The sequence below is a fragment of the Ricinus communis genome, chromosome 3 (genome assembly GCF_019578655.1).
Source record: "Ricinus communis isolate WT05 ecotype wild-type chromosome 3, ASM1957865v1, whole genome shotgun sequence".
Taxonomy (NCBI): domain Eukaryota; kingdom Viridiplantae; phylum Streptophyta; class Magnoliopsida; order Malpighiales; family Euphorbiaceae; genus Ricinus; species Ricinus communis.
In genome coordinates this window covers 27,174,662-27,187,552 of record NC_063258.1, presented here as the reverse complement: position 1 = coordinate 27,187,552, position 12,891 = coordinate 27,174,662, and the positions used below count along the sequence as shown (strand labels likewise).

General features: G+C 34.7%; 3 protein-coding genes and 1 long non-coding RNA gene across 8 annotated transcripts; 1 reads left to right on the top strand and 3 right to left on the bottom strand.

Moving 5' to 3' along the window:
* Positions 1-174: 174 nt before the first annotated feature.
* Positions 175-1,296, bottom strand: LOC125369444. Its single transcript, XR_007215099.1, has 2 exons — positions 1,189-1,296; positions 175-811 (listed from the first exon to the last, which is right to left on the bottom strand). It is a non-coding gene; the product is annotated as an uncharacterized LOC125369444 (long non-coding RNA).
* Positions 1,297-1,433: 137 nt separating this feature from the next.
* On the top strand, positions 1,434-2,897 carry LOC8268356. The gene is made up of 3 exons (XM_002514244.4): positions 1,434-2,014; positions 2,102-2,287; positions 2,386-2,897. Exons 1-3 carry the CDS (start codon positions 1,544-1,546, stop codon positions 2,662-2,664), a joined length of 936 nt encoding a protein of 311 aa, XP_002514290.2. The 5' UTR covers positions 1,434-1,543; the 3' UTR covers positions 2,665-2,897.
* A 395-nt stretch (positions 2,898-3,292) lies between these two features.
* Positions 3,293-5,619, bottom strand: LOC8268357 (chloroplast processing peptidase). Its single transcript, XM_002514245.4, has 5 exons — positions 4,898-5,619; positions 4,450-4,587; positions 4,165-4,251; positions 3,772-3,839; positions 3,293-3,666 (listed from the first exon to the last, which is right to left on the bottom strand). Exons 1-5 carry the CDS (start codon positions 5,402-5,404, stop codon positions 3,525-3,527), a joined length of 942 nt encoding a protein of 313 aa, XP_002514291.1. The 5' UTR covers positions 5,405-5,619; the 3' UTR covers positions 3,293-3,524.
* Positions 5,620-5,831: 212 nt separating this feature from the next.
* Positions 5,832-9,809, bottom strand: LOC8268358 (pentatricopeptide repeat-containing protein At5g21222). 5 transcript variants are annotated; one of them, XM_015716337.3, is made up of 4 exons: positions 9,654-9,809; positions 8,509-8,710; positions 7,260-8,171; positions 5,832-6,925 (listed from the first exon to the last, which is right to left on the bottom strand). In XM_015716337.3, exons 2-4 carry the CDS (start codon positions 8,569-8,571, stop codon positions 6,074-6,076), a joined length of 1,827 nt encoding a protein of 608 aa, XP_015571823.1. In that variant the 5' UTR covers positions 8,572-8,710; positions 9,654-9,809; the 3' UTR covers positions 5,832-6,073. The 5 variants fall into 5 exon arrangements, with proteins under 5 accessions (XP_015571823.1, XP_048227756.1, XP_002514292.1 ...); XM_048371799.1 differs by having other exon boundaries at positions 8,509-8,650; positions 9,654-9,800; XM_002514246.4 differs by having other exon boundaries at positions 8,509-8,678; positions 9,654-9,797.
* Positions 9,810-12,891: the final 3,082 nt, after the last annotated feature.

The window sequence follows — 12,891 nt, the reverse complement described above, 5'->3', positions numbered from 1 at the left end:
CGAGAGAATTGTAAGCATTATTTTGCAAATCATCAAACATGATCCTTCTCTGTGGCCCTCTCCAAGAGTAGCCTTACAAAAGGAAGCAAAGAACTATTGGGCTAATTGTGGTAATGAATTCTGATTCTTTCGATTCTTTTACAATGAATTGGTGTACTGAAATCGTACAAACTATAAATAATAATTTTCTTTTATTAAATAGAAAAATAAGTTGGCATTAATGGGGCCACAAAATTCAATAGAGTATACAATTAATGGAATTACAGGTTTAAAGCATACTACTAATAATACTAGGCCTAGTAAAGGCCCATAACTTGAAACACTAAAATATGTCTAAGAGCGGGTTTAACGCCCTCAAGGCAATCGGTCCTATGGCCAATAAAGATTAGAAAAATACCAGAAATGCCTCTTTGTAGAAAACATCTTCATCTTAGAGAGAAATCCTAGAGCAGCCATAGCCACCACTTTCTCTCCGAACCTTCTCTCCGATCAGGGGCTGCTTGATCAAGCTGTGTAAAGTATGCACCAATATGGTCTAGTCGCCTCCAATTACAATAAAAATTGACCACCTTAAAGCTCAGATGAGATGAGAGTTGATTACATCCTCTGCTAAAGCAACGATCATCAATTCACGATACTCTAATTCCTCCATCATTAGTTAGAAGAAACAGAGCACTATGGGATAATTTCCACCAACACCACTCATGGGTCTTTCGTTTAGCCAGCTTACCTTCTGCTCCTCCACCAGCTACCAACAGAGAATGGCATCCCATAGGATTAAGGTTGAGAAAAGCATGATCGATCATCAAAACTAAAAGAAAGACGAACTTAAATACTAAAACCAAGAAAAAGTAAACTTAGAAGACTAAATTTAAAGAAAAACTAAATCTAAACCACAAAGGGGCTTGCTTCCGATGGTGGAAACCACCGGAGGCAGCCGCATACGAGAATCTTAATTTGGGGACTAGAAGAAATCGAGCAAAAATTAGAGAAAGAAACTAGAAAGGACGATAAGAAGATACGAGGGAACTAAAACTACAAACAGTATCGAAACATATGAAATTAATTTATTTAATTCGATTTAGTTGGTTATTCTGTATCATCTTAGTACTTGCACAAACTTACTAACATCATGCTTTATATAGTTTTTGGTGCTAAATTTTTTCAGCTATTTCGATTTTAATATACCTGGAAAACAGTTTTTGTATTGGAATCAATAGAAACCGAAATGTATTCTCAGCTTGACCAAAAGTGAATTAAAAATAAAAGAGGATGAGCATGTCTTTCACGTTTGATAGTAAAATACTGATTACTGAAACTTTCAAAAGACATCGTAACAGCTGCACTTGTTTCTGCGGCGACACTTGGCATTCCAAACCAAGAACTTCGGCAGTCGAACGTACGCTTGTAACAATCTCCACTTTGCACTCAACTTATATTGTGTCTGTCACTCAGTAACTAACTGACTTTGTTAAACAAACAAACAAACAATCTCTCCCCTCCCATATTTCGTTGAGAGGAAAGGCCCTCTGCGATAATTGAAATGAAACATATGATACCTTTCAAACCAGACCCCGACGACGCAACGAGCTTAACACCAATCTCGCTACGATCACCGAAACCCTCTGCATACTACGTCCAGAGTCCATCATCACATCATTCTCACGATGAGGACAAGTCATCGTCAACGCATGCCACCACCTCCCCTGCTGTTACCAGTCCTACGGACTCCCCCTCACACTCCTCCTACTCCCGCCACTCTAGGTCCTCTTCGTCCAGCAGACTTTCCGGTCCTTACGCGACGACAGCTGCGGGGAGGAGAGGAGGGAGGTACAAGAGGAATGACAATGAGTTCAATGTGATCGAAGAGGAAGAATTGTTTTATTATGTAAATCATAACAATACCAACAGGAGAGTTCTAATTGGGGCTTTAGGATTCGTTTTTGTGTTTTCCGTGTTTTGTTTGATTATCTGGGGTGCTAGTAGGCCTTTTAAACCACAGATCAATGTCCAGGTACTACGCTGTTTTCTTGATCATCACTTCAGTAACTCTGTGTTGTTTTTTTTCTTCTTTCTAAAAATTTGAATTCTGATATTGCAGAGTCTGAGCGTACATAATTTTTATTTTGGGCAAGGATCAGACATGACAGGAGTACCAACCAAGATGTTGACTGTGAATTGTTCTGTAAACATCAGTGTTTATAACCCTGCTACATTTTTCGGCATTCATGTTACTTTTATGCCTGTTCATCTCATGTACTATGAAATTATAGTCGCCACCGGTGAGGTAAGATTTTTGTTATTTTAATTATCTATCTTTCCCCTGTAAATAATACTAATAATAATAATAAGTTGACTCTGTTGCATATACATTTGCGATTGCAGTTGAAGAAATATTATCAGCCAAGAAAGAGTCGCAGGAGTGTGCATGTGAATGTCGAAGGAGTAAAAGTTCCCCTATATGGTGCTGGAGTACGCTTGGCGGTCTCAGATAATAATAGACAAGTCCCATTCACATTAGCTTTTGATGTCCGCTCGCGAGGGTACGTTGTGGGGAGAATGGTGAAATCAAGGCATGCAAGACATGTTTCTTGTTCTTTAGCTATTGATTCTCGTACCGATAGACCCATAAAATTCAACAACGATTCCTGTGCATATCAGTGATTTGGTAATAGTCTGCAGAGAATTAGTCATGTGTTTAGGAGTTCCTGCACAACTATTTCTCATGCAGATAGACCCTAAGGTTGCACCTCGCTTTGCTTTCTGTTATGGGTTACAATTTCGAATCCATTATTATATGTTTGCTCTAGTTTTTGTTGTTTTTGGATAGACCTAAGGTTGCACCTCGCTTTGCTTTCTGTTTCTACTTATAATCAACATGTTGGTATGATTTTGTATATCGATGTCTATTTTAGTCCCACAAAGTACTCAAGGTTGCAGCTCTGCCTCTTTAAAGTTTGATTCTTTAGAGAATCAATTGTGGATGTTCGCGTGAATTATGAAACTTAAGACATGATTTGTACATTGCAATCATAATTTGCACTGGACAAGCTAACATCTAATTTGTCCAATATTTTGAGAGTCCATGTCGTATGAAACAGTGTGTCCCCTTTTGCATACCAAAACTAATCAGTATGTATTAAATATTAATTTTTCTTGGTGTAGAAGAGGGACGTACATCAAAAGTTGGGGAAAAGTTGCCAAAGAAAGAATTTATTGCAGGACCGTGAAAAAAGAAAAAAAAAACAACTCATGTCATTAGTTATGTACACCTATAAACATGACAAATGACTTCTTGAAAGGCCAAACTTGGCATTGCAACTTTCCTATCAGCCTCAACAGATAGAGATTTAATTTGAGTCGTGTCAATTGATACAATGCGCAATCTATTTTCATTAATGCCATTGAAATAGGCCAAACATAATAATTCCCTATAAAAATCGCCTTCCTAGTGAACATTGATAGACATAAAAAAAATTGACAATACAGGGAGACCAAGGAAAAAGAGCTTGGGGGGTTTTACATTAGGGTAAGCTTTCCGATGTTGAAATGCTCTCCTGCTTGTCAACAGCACAGCCAGTCTCAAGAACCGTTCCACCAATCCTATTAGGAGGCCAATAGCGAAAAAATGATCTTCCTATTATATTCTTAGCTGGAAGAGGACCCCTAAAATAAGAAATAACTCCATATTTCAGTATTAAAAGCATGAGGATGATACCGTTATATCCAATCTTATACTTGAGGAAGAATCAAAAAACTTTGAAACATTACCACACATGTGAATCATAACTATTATTGCGATTGTCACCCATCACAAAAACTGAGTTCTCAGGTACACGCTGCATCACAGAGTCAATACCAGTCACATAAAGTAAAAATGGGAAAACTACAAGGTTGCAGCCAAAGATGCTGCTTCACACAATTTAGAATTTCACCTTCAAGTCATTATTTAACTAGTGAATGTTACCCTTTTAATCCTATTTTATTTTTGAAAAGTAGCGTATTTTTTAAAGTTTTGCATGCAATTTGTGCAATCGTATCTGGTTTCAATTTATGTTGCCCACCCATAGTCAAGACTCAAGAACCCTCTTCTGATGTCTAGTTGAGGTAATACATCTGTTAGAAATTAAAACAAATGACAACAAGATTTAGGTTGATACTCACAATTGGTGTCATGTCATAAGAAGGTGATTCGAGAATAAAGTTTTCATTCCTTTCAACTCCATTGACTAAAAGCTTCCCTGCACGAACCTGCAACTAGCAATGTCATATGTTTGTGCACCAATCATCAAGTTATGCTAATAATTATAGAATGTTTGTATCCGTTAAATGTGCTGAACAAAATGCAGAACTTGCAACTTATAAAGACAGTGGTCAAAATTGAAAGAATAAGCAAGTAATTAAGTGCATAGAATATAAAAGCTCTTATCTTATCAACTCCATCCTCACCTCCACAATGTCACCTTCCTTGGCAACAACTCGCTTAATGAAGACGTCATTATCAGTGTATCCAACTTCCTGAAGAACTGGTGGACTTTTAAAAATCACTACATCATTTGCACAAGGCTTTCTGAAATAATATGAAACCTGAAAATTCCAAACATTAAATCTTTATACATGACATTTCATACATGAAACAATTATATGTGACCGTAGAAGTCTAGCTACTCTGTAAATCAAAACCCAGTTTTCTTGACTATAATCCTCAATGTTCATACACAACCTTACTCTTAAAAGATATCATCAATTCAACTGTGTTCTTCACCCAAAAGAAAAGAAAAAAAAACTTCAGTTGCTTGAATCTCCTTGTTTCAACATACAATTAACTCTTACACAAAAAATAAAGAGTAAAACCTCATTAAACAAAATTGAGCAAAAGAAAAAACAAAGTATTTACCTTCTCAGCAACTACTCTATCACCAACATCAAAAGTTGGATACATAGACAATGAAGGAATGTACCTAGGCTCAGCTATAAAAGACCGAAAAGCAAGCGAAACTGCCAGAGCAATAAACACAGTCTTTGCATCATCAGAAGTAAAATCCAACCACTCTGGCAAAAGCCCATCTTTTTTCTTCACCTCCTCATCACCATCATCCCCACCACCACCTCCGTCATCACCGCCACTGCCGCCACCTGAACCAATCGCTGTGCTGGTCTCCTCACCAGAATTCTTTATTCCATAGCAAGTTAGCCTTCGAAATTGAGCAAATTTGGGGCTTTTGAGAATTGGGTTATGGTTTTTAGGGAGCGAGGTGATGTGGGTAAGTGTTGAATCGCGAAGATTAAGAATTTCGAAGTTAGAGTTCTTGTACGGTTTGGACAAAGGAATTGAGGTAGGTGTCGAATAAAAATTGGAAATTTGCAGAGCAGGTAAAGGAGACAGGAGCTGTAAAGGTATCATTTCTTTGCTTATAGTATTGACTTCAATGCTGGCTTGGCCATTCTCTTTCTACTCCTTTCACGGCTAAACTATACTGTATGTACTTCTAAACGACGGGTTTCGAATTTTATGTGGTTGGATGAGTACCGAACGATCTGTGCGTATGAGACTCTTTTGTCTTTTATGTATTTGTTCGGGTTATAAAATGACGAGTTAATCCTTGAACCACCAGCCGGAATCTAAACGACACGCTTCATTTGGAAGGTTTCCGCTTCATAACAGCAAACTTTATACTTTATAGTTATACGTGAATAAAACTGCTGCTCGTTTGAAGTTCTCTTTATATAACCAGCTGACCAGCCATTTTGTCGTTCAAACAGTTGCTATATCTCAAAGTGTAGCGTGCTAGAATGCTAACTACTGAAACTAAGAAAAATAAACTCCTATATTCAGAAAGAAATATTACTATCATTACTTTCAGGAATGAATTGGCATTAGTTAAGTGTATCCTGAATAATCAACATTATAGAGAAATACAAAATGGCCTGTATGTATAATAAATGGAGACAATGGAATTTGGAGGTATGTATTGTAATGTAGCAATTACAGTATCTACAACTTGAAGCAGGCAGCAAACAATCATCAGTACTTCTGAATGTACCAACCCAACAGCTATCATCATTTCTGTGTCTAACTTATGGCAATCATTCCACATGAATTTATAAGCTTTCCGCACATTCTTACACAATGTCTGCAGTGCTGTCTGCATATGATTAGCGGTTGCTTCCGATTTTGACATGAAGACCTATACCTCCTAAGGACCAATTGGCTTCTAATGTTAACAGCAGAAGTTGATCCATTTTGCTTGGTCATAACTTCTCCAGATATCTGCAATGTCTTGAGGTATGAAGCACTACCATTTTGGTCTCTATAGATCCTCTCCAAACTCTCCACTGGAATCTCACCTCTCTTACAGTCTGCATAAAGTTCCTCGTCTTCTTCTTCAATTTTTGTAATTCTCTTGGCTTCACACAGTAAACCAATGTTGCGCCATGCATCTGCAACAAGCTGGATAGTGCTTTTCTCAGGAAACACCCCCTTTTCTTCCATCAGTTGCAGCAACTCTTCTGCTTTCCCTGGCTGTCTTGCTTCTGCATAACCCCATATCAAGGTCTCAAAAGTTTTCAAATTGGGGGAAATGCCAATTTCACACATTTTCTCATAAACCATCTTTGCATTCTCCATTTTTCCAGCACTGCACCATCCACTTATAATGGTGGTGCAGATAACAACATTTGGACGAACACCAGATTTTGCCATGGAAGTGAGGACTGATTCCGCGTTCTCAGTTTCTCCAGCCCGCACATATCCTTTGGCAAGAATGCTAAATGCATGGATATCAGGTTCTATTCCAGCCTTTGCCATGTCGTTGAAGATCTCTTGGCATTTGTCCATTAGCCCTGCTGAGCTCCACGCATTCATGATCGTGCTAAATGTAATAACATCTGGCTTTACCCCATATTCTTCCATCAAAGTCAGTGCCTGTGAAATATAATTATGAATTCCAGAAGTTAAGAAGAATCAATGTATTAAAGGCTCCAGATAAATCACTTGGAAATATGCAAGGAGTCACTAACTTTTGTTGAAGCAGGGTCTTTTAGAGATGATACAGAACATTATATCAGCAGCATTTAGAAATAGAAGTAAAGAAAGAAATATGCTAATAAAGGCTGTATCTTGAGCTCCCCAAATCGAGAGGGTTAGTAATCGGGCAGTTGAAAGGCACTATAGGTGTTTGAGAAGACTTTGCTAGATTTATAGGTTCCTGAATTGATATCATAAAAGTTCAATTTCGTGGTGGAGGATAGCAGCTCACCTCATCAACACCATCAGTATCTGTGATGTCAAGAAATCCTTTGATAAGAGAATTGAAAATAACGAGATTTGGATGCACTCCAAGCTCCTTCATTCTGTACACGAACCTCAAGGCTTCAATCATATTGCCTTCTTTGCAATAGCCATTAACAATGATACCACATGTACGCTCATTCGGTGCCACTTTCTCGTACTGCATTTCTAATATCAAATCTTCAGCCCTAAGCGTCTCCCCTTTCTGAGCATAAGCCCTGGCTAGTATGTTATATGTGACAACATCAGGTTGTATACCAGATGCCACCATCTTGTGCAGCACATTCCATGCTTCCTCTATGTTCTTTTTGCTGCACCAGGCTCTGACAAGAATATTATATGTCCTATCGTTCGGTTTCACACTTCCATCCAGTGACATCAAATGTAGCATTTTTAGACCTTCTTCAGGCTTACCGGCGTTCCCATATCCTTTGATGAGAGTGTTAAATGTGCTAGTTGTGGGCTTGCATCCAGTATCCTTCATCTTCTGAAAGATTTTCATTGCTTCTTTTACATTTCCAGATTCCGAAAAGGCATTAATCATGGCATTGTAGAGTATGGAATCTGGCTTCATGCCATTTTCTTCTACTTTAGAGATGAGTAAAAAAATGGATTCAAAATGTTTCAGTTTAGTCAAGGCAGCTACAAGAGTTGTGTATGTTATAAGAGTTGGCCTGTGTCCGTCTTCCACTAAATTGTCGAAAATAAGATTGGCTTCATGAGGCTTCCCTTTTCCAATCAAGATATTCATCAGTTTTGTTCTTGAATGAACTGTTCGGCAACTATTCTTGCCCAAGCAGACAGGGCAACGGGACTGCACTCGCGAGTCAACAGATGGAGAAATTAGTTGAAATTGGTCCTTTTCTGACAAACATGAGTCCTGCATTTACATTTATCAGAAGTTGGCTGTCATTAGGTAGGAAATTGCTTAGCTAACAAATTTAGCATCTCTAATGCACATTGGTTTGAACCAATGAAAAGTTATCAAAGCAGAACCAACTAAATTACAGCAAACTATAGGACGTGAAGAAGCTGAATATAGCCAATCTTTTAACAATTTTGCAAATTTAACATTTCAAATTGCACAACCAAAATCAGAAACTATAATGAACCAAGTTTATATTGTTCAGCAAATAATTATTTCAAGGGCTTCAAGTAGCTTGCAAGTTCCAACTGAAGTAATTAACTTTAAGCAAGAGAAGAAGATGCTATTGTACCATAACTGCCTTTGCCTCAACCATCTTTCTGCTTGTGATTGTTCCATCTTGCCGCTTGCCCATAATCACAATATGAAAACTCTAGAAGCCAAATTCTTCAAATATCTCCCCTTGCTTCCAACTCTATTACTGCTCCACCTTCCTGCCTTAGTCGTGGACTCAAATTCAAGCTACCATTCCATACATAGAGGCCATAGTCTTTCTAAGATTATGCATTTCACAACATCAATAATTCTAGACCAAACACATGAGAATGCAATAAGAGAAGGCAATCACGACAATATGTAACATGAAACTACCAAAGCATATGCAGTGTTAAGGTAATGGAACAAGTCTTCCATCTGGGAGTTAAAGCTAAAAAGGCCAACCAAATTGTGCAACTAAACGAAACCTAATCATTTATTTACCTTTTTCAAGCTACATTTAGCAGCAAATGAAAAGTTAATAATTCTAGAATTACAAATATTCAGTTCAAGCAGTATTTCACCCAATATGATCAGGGGCATAGGCGCATAGAGTTGCACTTTTGCAATTTGCTCATTAAATTTACAGGAATATAAAGATTTATTCTCTAGCACCTTAATATTCAATTTGGAGCAACAGTGTTCCTTTATGTGTTAGTTTATGTTTCTTTTGGACACTAATAGAAAATTGAAGTAAAAAAGAAAAAGAAGAAGTAAATACATGCATGCTCTTGATCATTTTATTGTACTTCTATTACTCTCAACTTCAAGGAAGCCATACCCAGGCAAAAAATTTACCACGCTTCCATACCTTAAGCATGGAGAATAAAATAAATTGCATCTGAAATACCAAAACATCCACCTTTGGCCCATAGTGCTGTAAATTGTCATGCAAAATGTCTAACTTTACACCCATTTTATCAGTTACAGAAAGCGAGATACTATTAATCTTTTCATGCGGATATCAGCGCAGAAACTGGTTATTATACCGATTAATTGAGAGACCAAACTCAAACCTCTCAAATGTCAGATTTTCAAACACATTACAGAGTAGCATCAATGACTAAGAACAGAAATAAGATAAAAGTTTCGACCTTTGGAAGCTAATATTCATGTTCACTTAAAATTTACTACTATAAGAGAAACAAAAGGGAGTTGCCAAAGAAATTATCTGGGCAGTACCTTTTCAGTTGGGCAGTTGCCAATAGTAAAGAGAGAGGTGAGTTTTGCTGGACATGGTTGTTCATAGGCATTTTACATGCAACTCATGGAATCAGAAGAAATCAAAGTTGATGTCGTTTAGTGGGTGATGCTTTTGTGTTGTGGCATTTATTGGCGATTCTTATCCACAAATATTATCAGGAAACATATTTTGGATTATATTTTGAGGCCGTAAAAAATATATAAATATATATGTAAGAATTCTATATTTGGAGGAGAATTTGCCACGCCTGCTTTCATTTCTTAAGGTCAAAATCTAATGCATTTAGAGCACTGTATCTTTTATTTCTTTCTATTAACTTTTCTTTGTTCCAGAAGAGATTTTCTTGATAATGTCCAAGATTATTTTCTTTCAAACCAAACGGCCTAAGCATGCAAAACTATGGATACAAATTTCCTATTGTACTTGTTGAGTTTGGACTTATTTCAGGTGGCAGCAGTGAAGATTAACAAAAGATTAATATTATATTAATCACTATCTGTGATTCATTTTCAATCTTGAATGATCAAAGATTTTCTTTCTCCTTTATTTATTTAGCAAGTAAATTAATGTCTCCAATTATATATGAACTAGCAATTTTGCTCGTGATATTCCCGATTATCTTATTTATTTTAATATTAAAAATTATTTTATATATGTAATTTTAATTTATAATTATATTAATATAAAAGATAAAGTTTTATTATATTTACACCTATGTTAATCTTTACAAAAAAAATTATATAATATTCTCTTATGAAATTTCTGTGTTTATTATATGTTAAGGGAGATAAATATAAGAAGTATACATATTTATTAATTTTATTTTTTTATCTATTTTACTGATATATTTGTATAATAATTATTTTTAATATTCAAAATTTTAAAATCTTTGTTATCTATTAGTTTTAAATCTATTTAAATTAAAAATATATCTCATTTATTCTATTAGACCAATAAATTCTCTAACATATATTTAAATTTAGAATTGTTATTCTTTTATTTTTTTCTATTTTCAAATATATAAATTTAAACATATATTTTATTAGAAAGATAATAGAAGTTATTATTATTAAATATTATACTTCTTTTAATTGCTTTTTTTTTTGAGAAAATAACAATTTTTATTTTCAAATAAATTATAAAACTCTACTATATTCAGTATTAAATTTATAAACATTTATAATTAGCATTTCTATTAACATCTTATATGTTACTTGTCATTTCTTATTGGAAAATGATAATATGATATAAATTTTATAAAATTTTACTACGTAAAATTTTATGAAAGAAGCATATATATATATATATATATATATATATAGTTAAAAATAAATTATAGTTGTAAGAAATTTAATGAAATCGTCTTTAAATTGAAATTTCATTTAAAGAAAAAGATATGAAATATATAGATTTTTTATATATTATATATATAATCCAATCAGCAAGAACTATAATTAGAAATTATTTGATTGTTTTTCTTTGAAGAACAGACAAAATATAATCAATTTGAATTTGAGATAGCTATTTACATTCTTAATAAAAAACGGAATTTCTTACCTCATATTTTCTTTTTGTAAAAAAGTATCAGTTAAAATAGAGTATTTTTTTCAAAACGACAAAGAGCTCGACCAACTAACTGTTCAATTAAATGATATCGAGCACGTTTTGAATCTCGAGTAAGAATAGATTAGGCTGAAATGTGGTCTTATTATTAAGAACAAAAAAAGAAAAAAGAAAAAAGAAAAGAGTTAATCTTAAGTTAATATGAGGTTGTGGGATGGGAATGAGGCAAATCCACTTAGCATATTCATGCTCTCTATTATTGCTTCATTTTCTCTCACATGTTTCATGAGCGATAAAAATTTGATTCAAATAAGTGGTAGCAGCAGCTGCGAGACGGAGAAATGCATAGGGCACAACCACAGGTGAACCAATTTGGTATTTTCTTCATAAAGTAATGATTGATGTCTTTTCTTAATATTAAAATACTTAAGGATACTACCAAAAGATTTTGAAAAAGAAGGGGAGACATAAGAATGATTGATTTAAAGATAAAATTAAAGTGGACAAGTGTGGCCCATTTTTAAATTATTTGCCAAAACAGTTTTTTTTCTTAAAAAAAATAAAACAATCAAAACATTATTTAATTTTTACTAATTAACATATTTTGAGTCTTTCACCCCTCTTTTATCGAATTAGCTATGGCAGGCTCTTTTTTCCGTGAGAGGTATACCAATCCGAGCATAAGCCTTTGACTATATGATTCGAAGAGACGCGGGGGTGGGAATTGAGTCGAATACCCCTCTTAGTAGGCATAGCGAGCATTTCCTTTTACTTAAAGGCATATAGCTCATCAGAGACCGGGTGATAGTGTGCATTTTATGCATACTAATTATCATATTATTTTTGTTATTATTGAGTATTTATGCTTAATTGTGGATCTTAATTGTGATTATTGATTTTCATGATAGACAAAACGTTTTGACGCAATATGAAGCTGAAATGATGATATTTGATGAGTTTTAGTAGATATTGATACTTTTGAGAGTTTTGGATAAAAGGGAGAAAAGATGACAGAAGATCTCTTCAGTTAGAGCATGCCCACGGCGTATTTCAGAAATCCGAATTTATGGAAAGAGGCTTTAAGTGACATTATTTGCCATGTAACTTTTTAATTTATTTTTGAGAATATTTATTTACTAAAACCCCCTCACTACTTAAGGTTATTTTAGGAATGAATGATCCCTTCTTTAGACACATCATCTAATATTTTCTTAGGGGGCAAGTTTTCCTATAAAAAGAAAGAGATGAGAAGATAGGGAGAGTTTTTTTAGGTTTTAGAGAGAAGGGGGCAGCAAACCAGTTTTCTTCTTCCTTTCATCCATTGTTTTAGCTTTCTTCTTTGCTTTATTTTCTCTATAATAATTATATGTGGCTGAACTCTTTCTTTTCAACTCAAGGTTAATTAAGGTTTGAATTTATATGGGTTGTGAAATTTAATGGTTCTTCATTATTTTCTCAAATTTATTAATATTCATGTATCTTCTATGTCTATTAGGAATTCTATTTTTGTTGATTGTATAAAAAGGCCTATTACCCAATTATCAAGATAGTCTATGCCAAATTAGAATATTAAGTCTGTAATTGTTTAATTATTCTAATGATTAGTGGTAGAATAACATACCCATGTTATGTGGATACATGATCTAGTCTAAA

Coding starts and splice junctions, on each gene's coding strand:
- LOC8268358 (XM_015716337.3), bottom strand. CDS start 8,571: ATGGGCAAGCGGCAAGATGGAACAATCACAAGCAGAAAGATGGTTGAG. Junction 8,172..8,508: donor TTGAGGCAAAGGCAGTTATG/GTACAATAGCAT, acceptor ATGTAAATGCAG/GACTCATGTTTGTCAGAAAA. Junction 6,926..7,259: donor ATACTGATGGTGTTGATGAG/GTGAGCTGCTAT, acceptor TATATTTCACAG/GCACTGACTTTGATGGAAGA.
- LOC8268357 (XM_002514245.4), bottom strand. CDS start 5,404: ATGATACCTTTACAGCTCCTGTCTCCTTTACCTGCTCTGCAAATTTCC. Junction 4,588..4,897: donor ATAGAGTAGTTGCTGAGAAG/GTAAATACTTTG, acceptor TGGAATTTTCAG/GTTTCATATTATTTCAGAAA. Junction 4,252..4,449: donor AGGAAGGTGACATTGTGGAG/GTGAGGATGGAG, acceptor TGCTAGTTGCAG/GTTCGTGCAGGGAAGCTTTT.
- LOC8268356 (XM_002514244.4), top strand. CDS start 1,544: ATGAAACATATGATACCTTTCAAACCAGACCCCGACGACGCAACGAGC. Junction 2,015..2,101: donor AACCACAGATCAATGTCCAG/GTACTACGCTGT, acceptor CTGATATTGCAG/AGTCTGAGCGTACATAATTT. Junction 2,288..2,385: donor TTATAGTCGCCACCGGTGAG/GTAAGATTTTTG, acceptor TTGCGATTGCAG/TTGAAGAAATATTATCAGCC.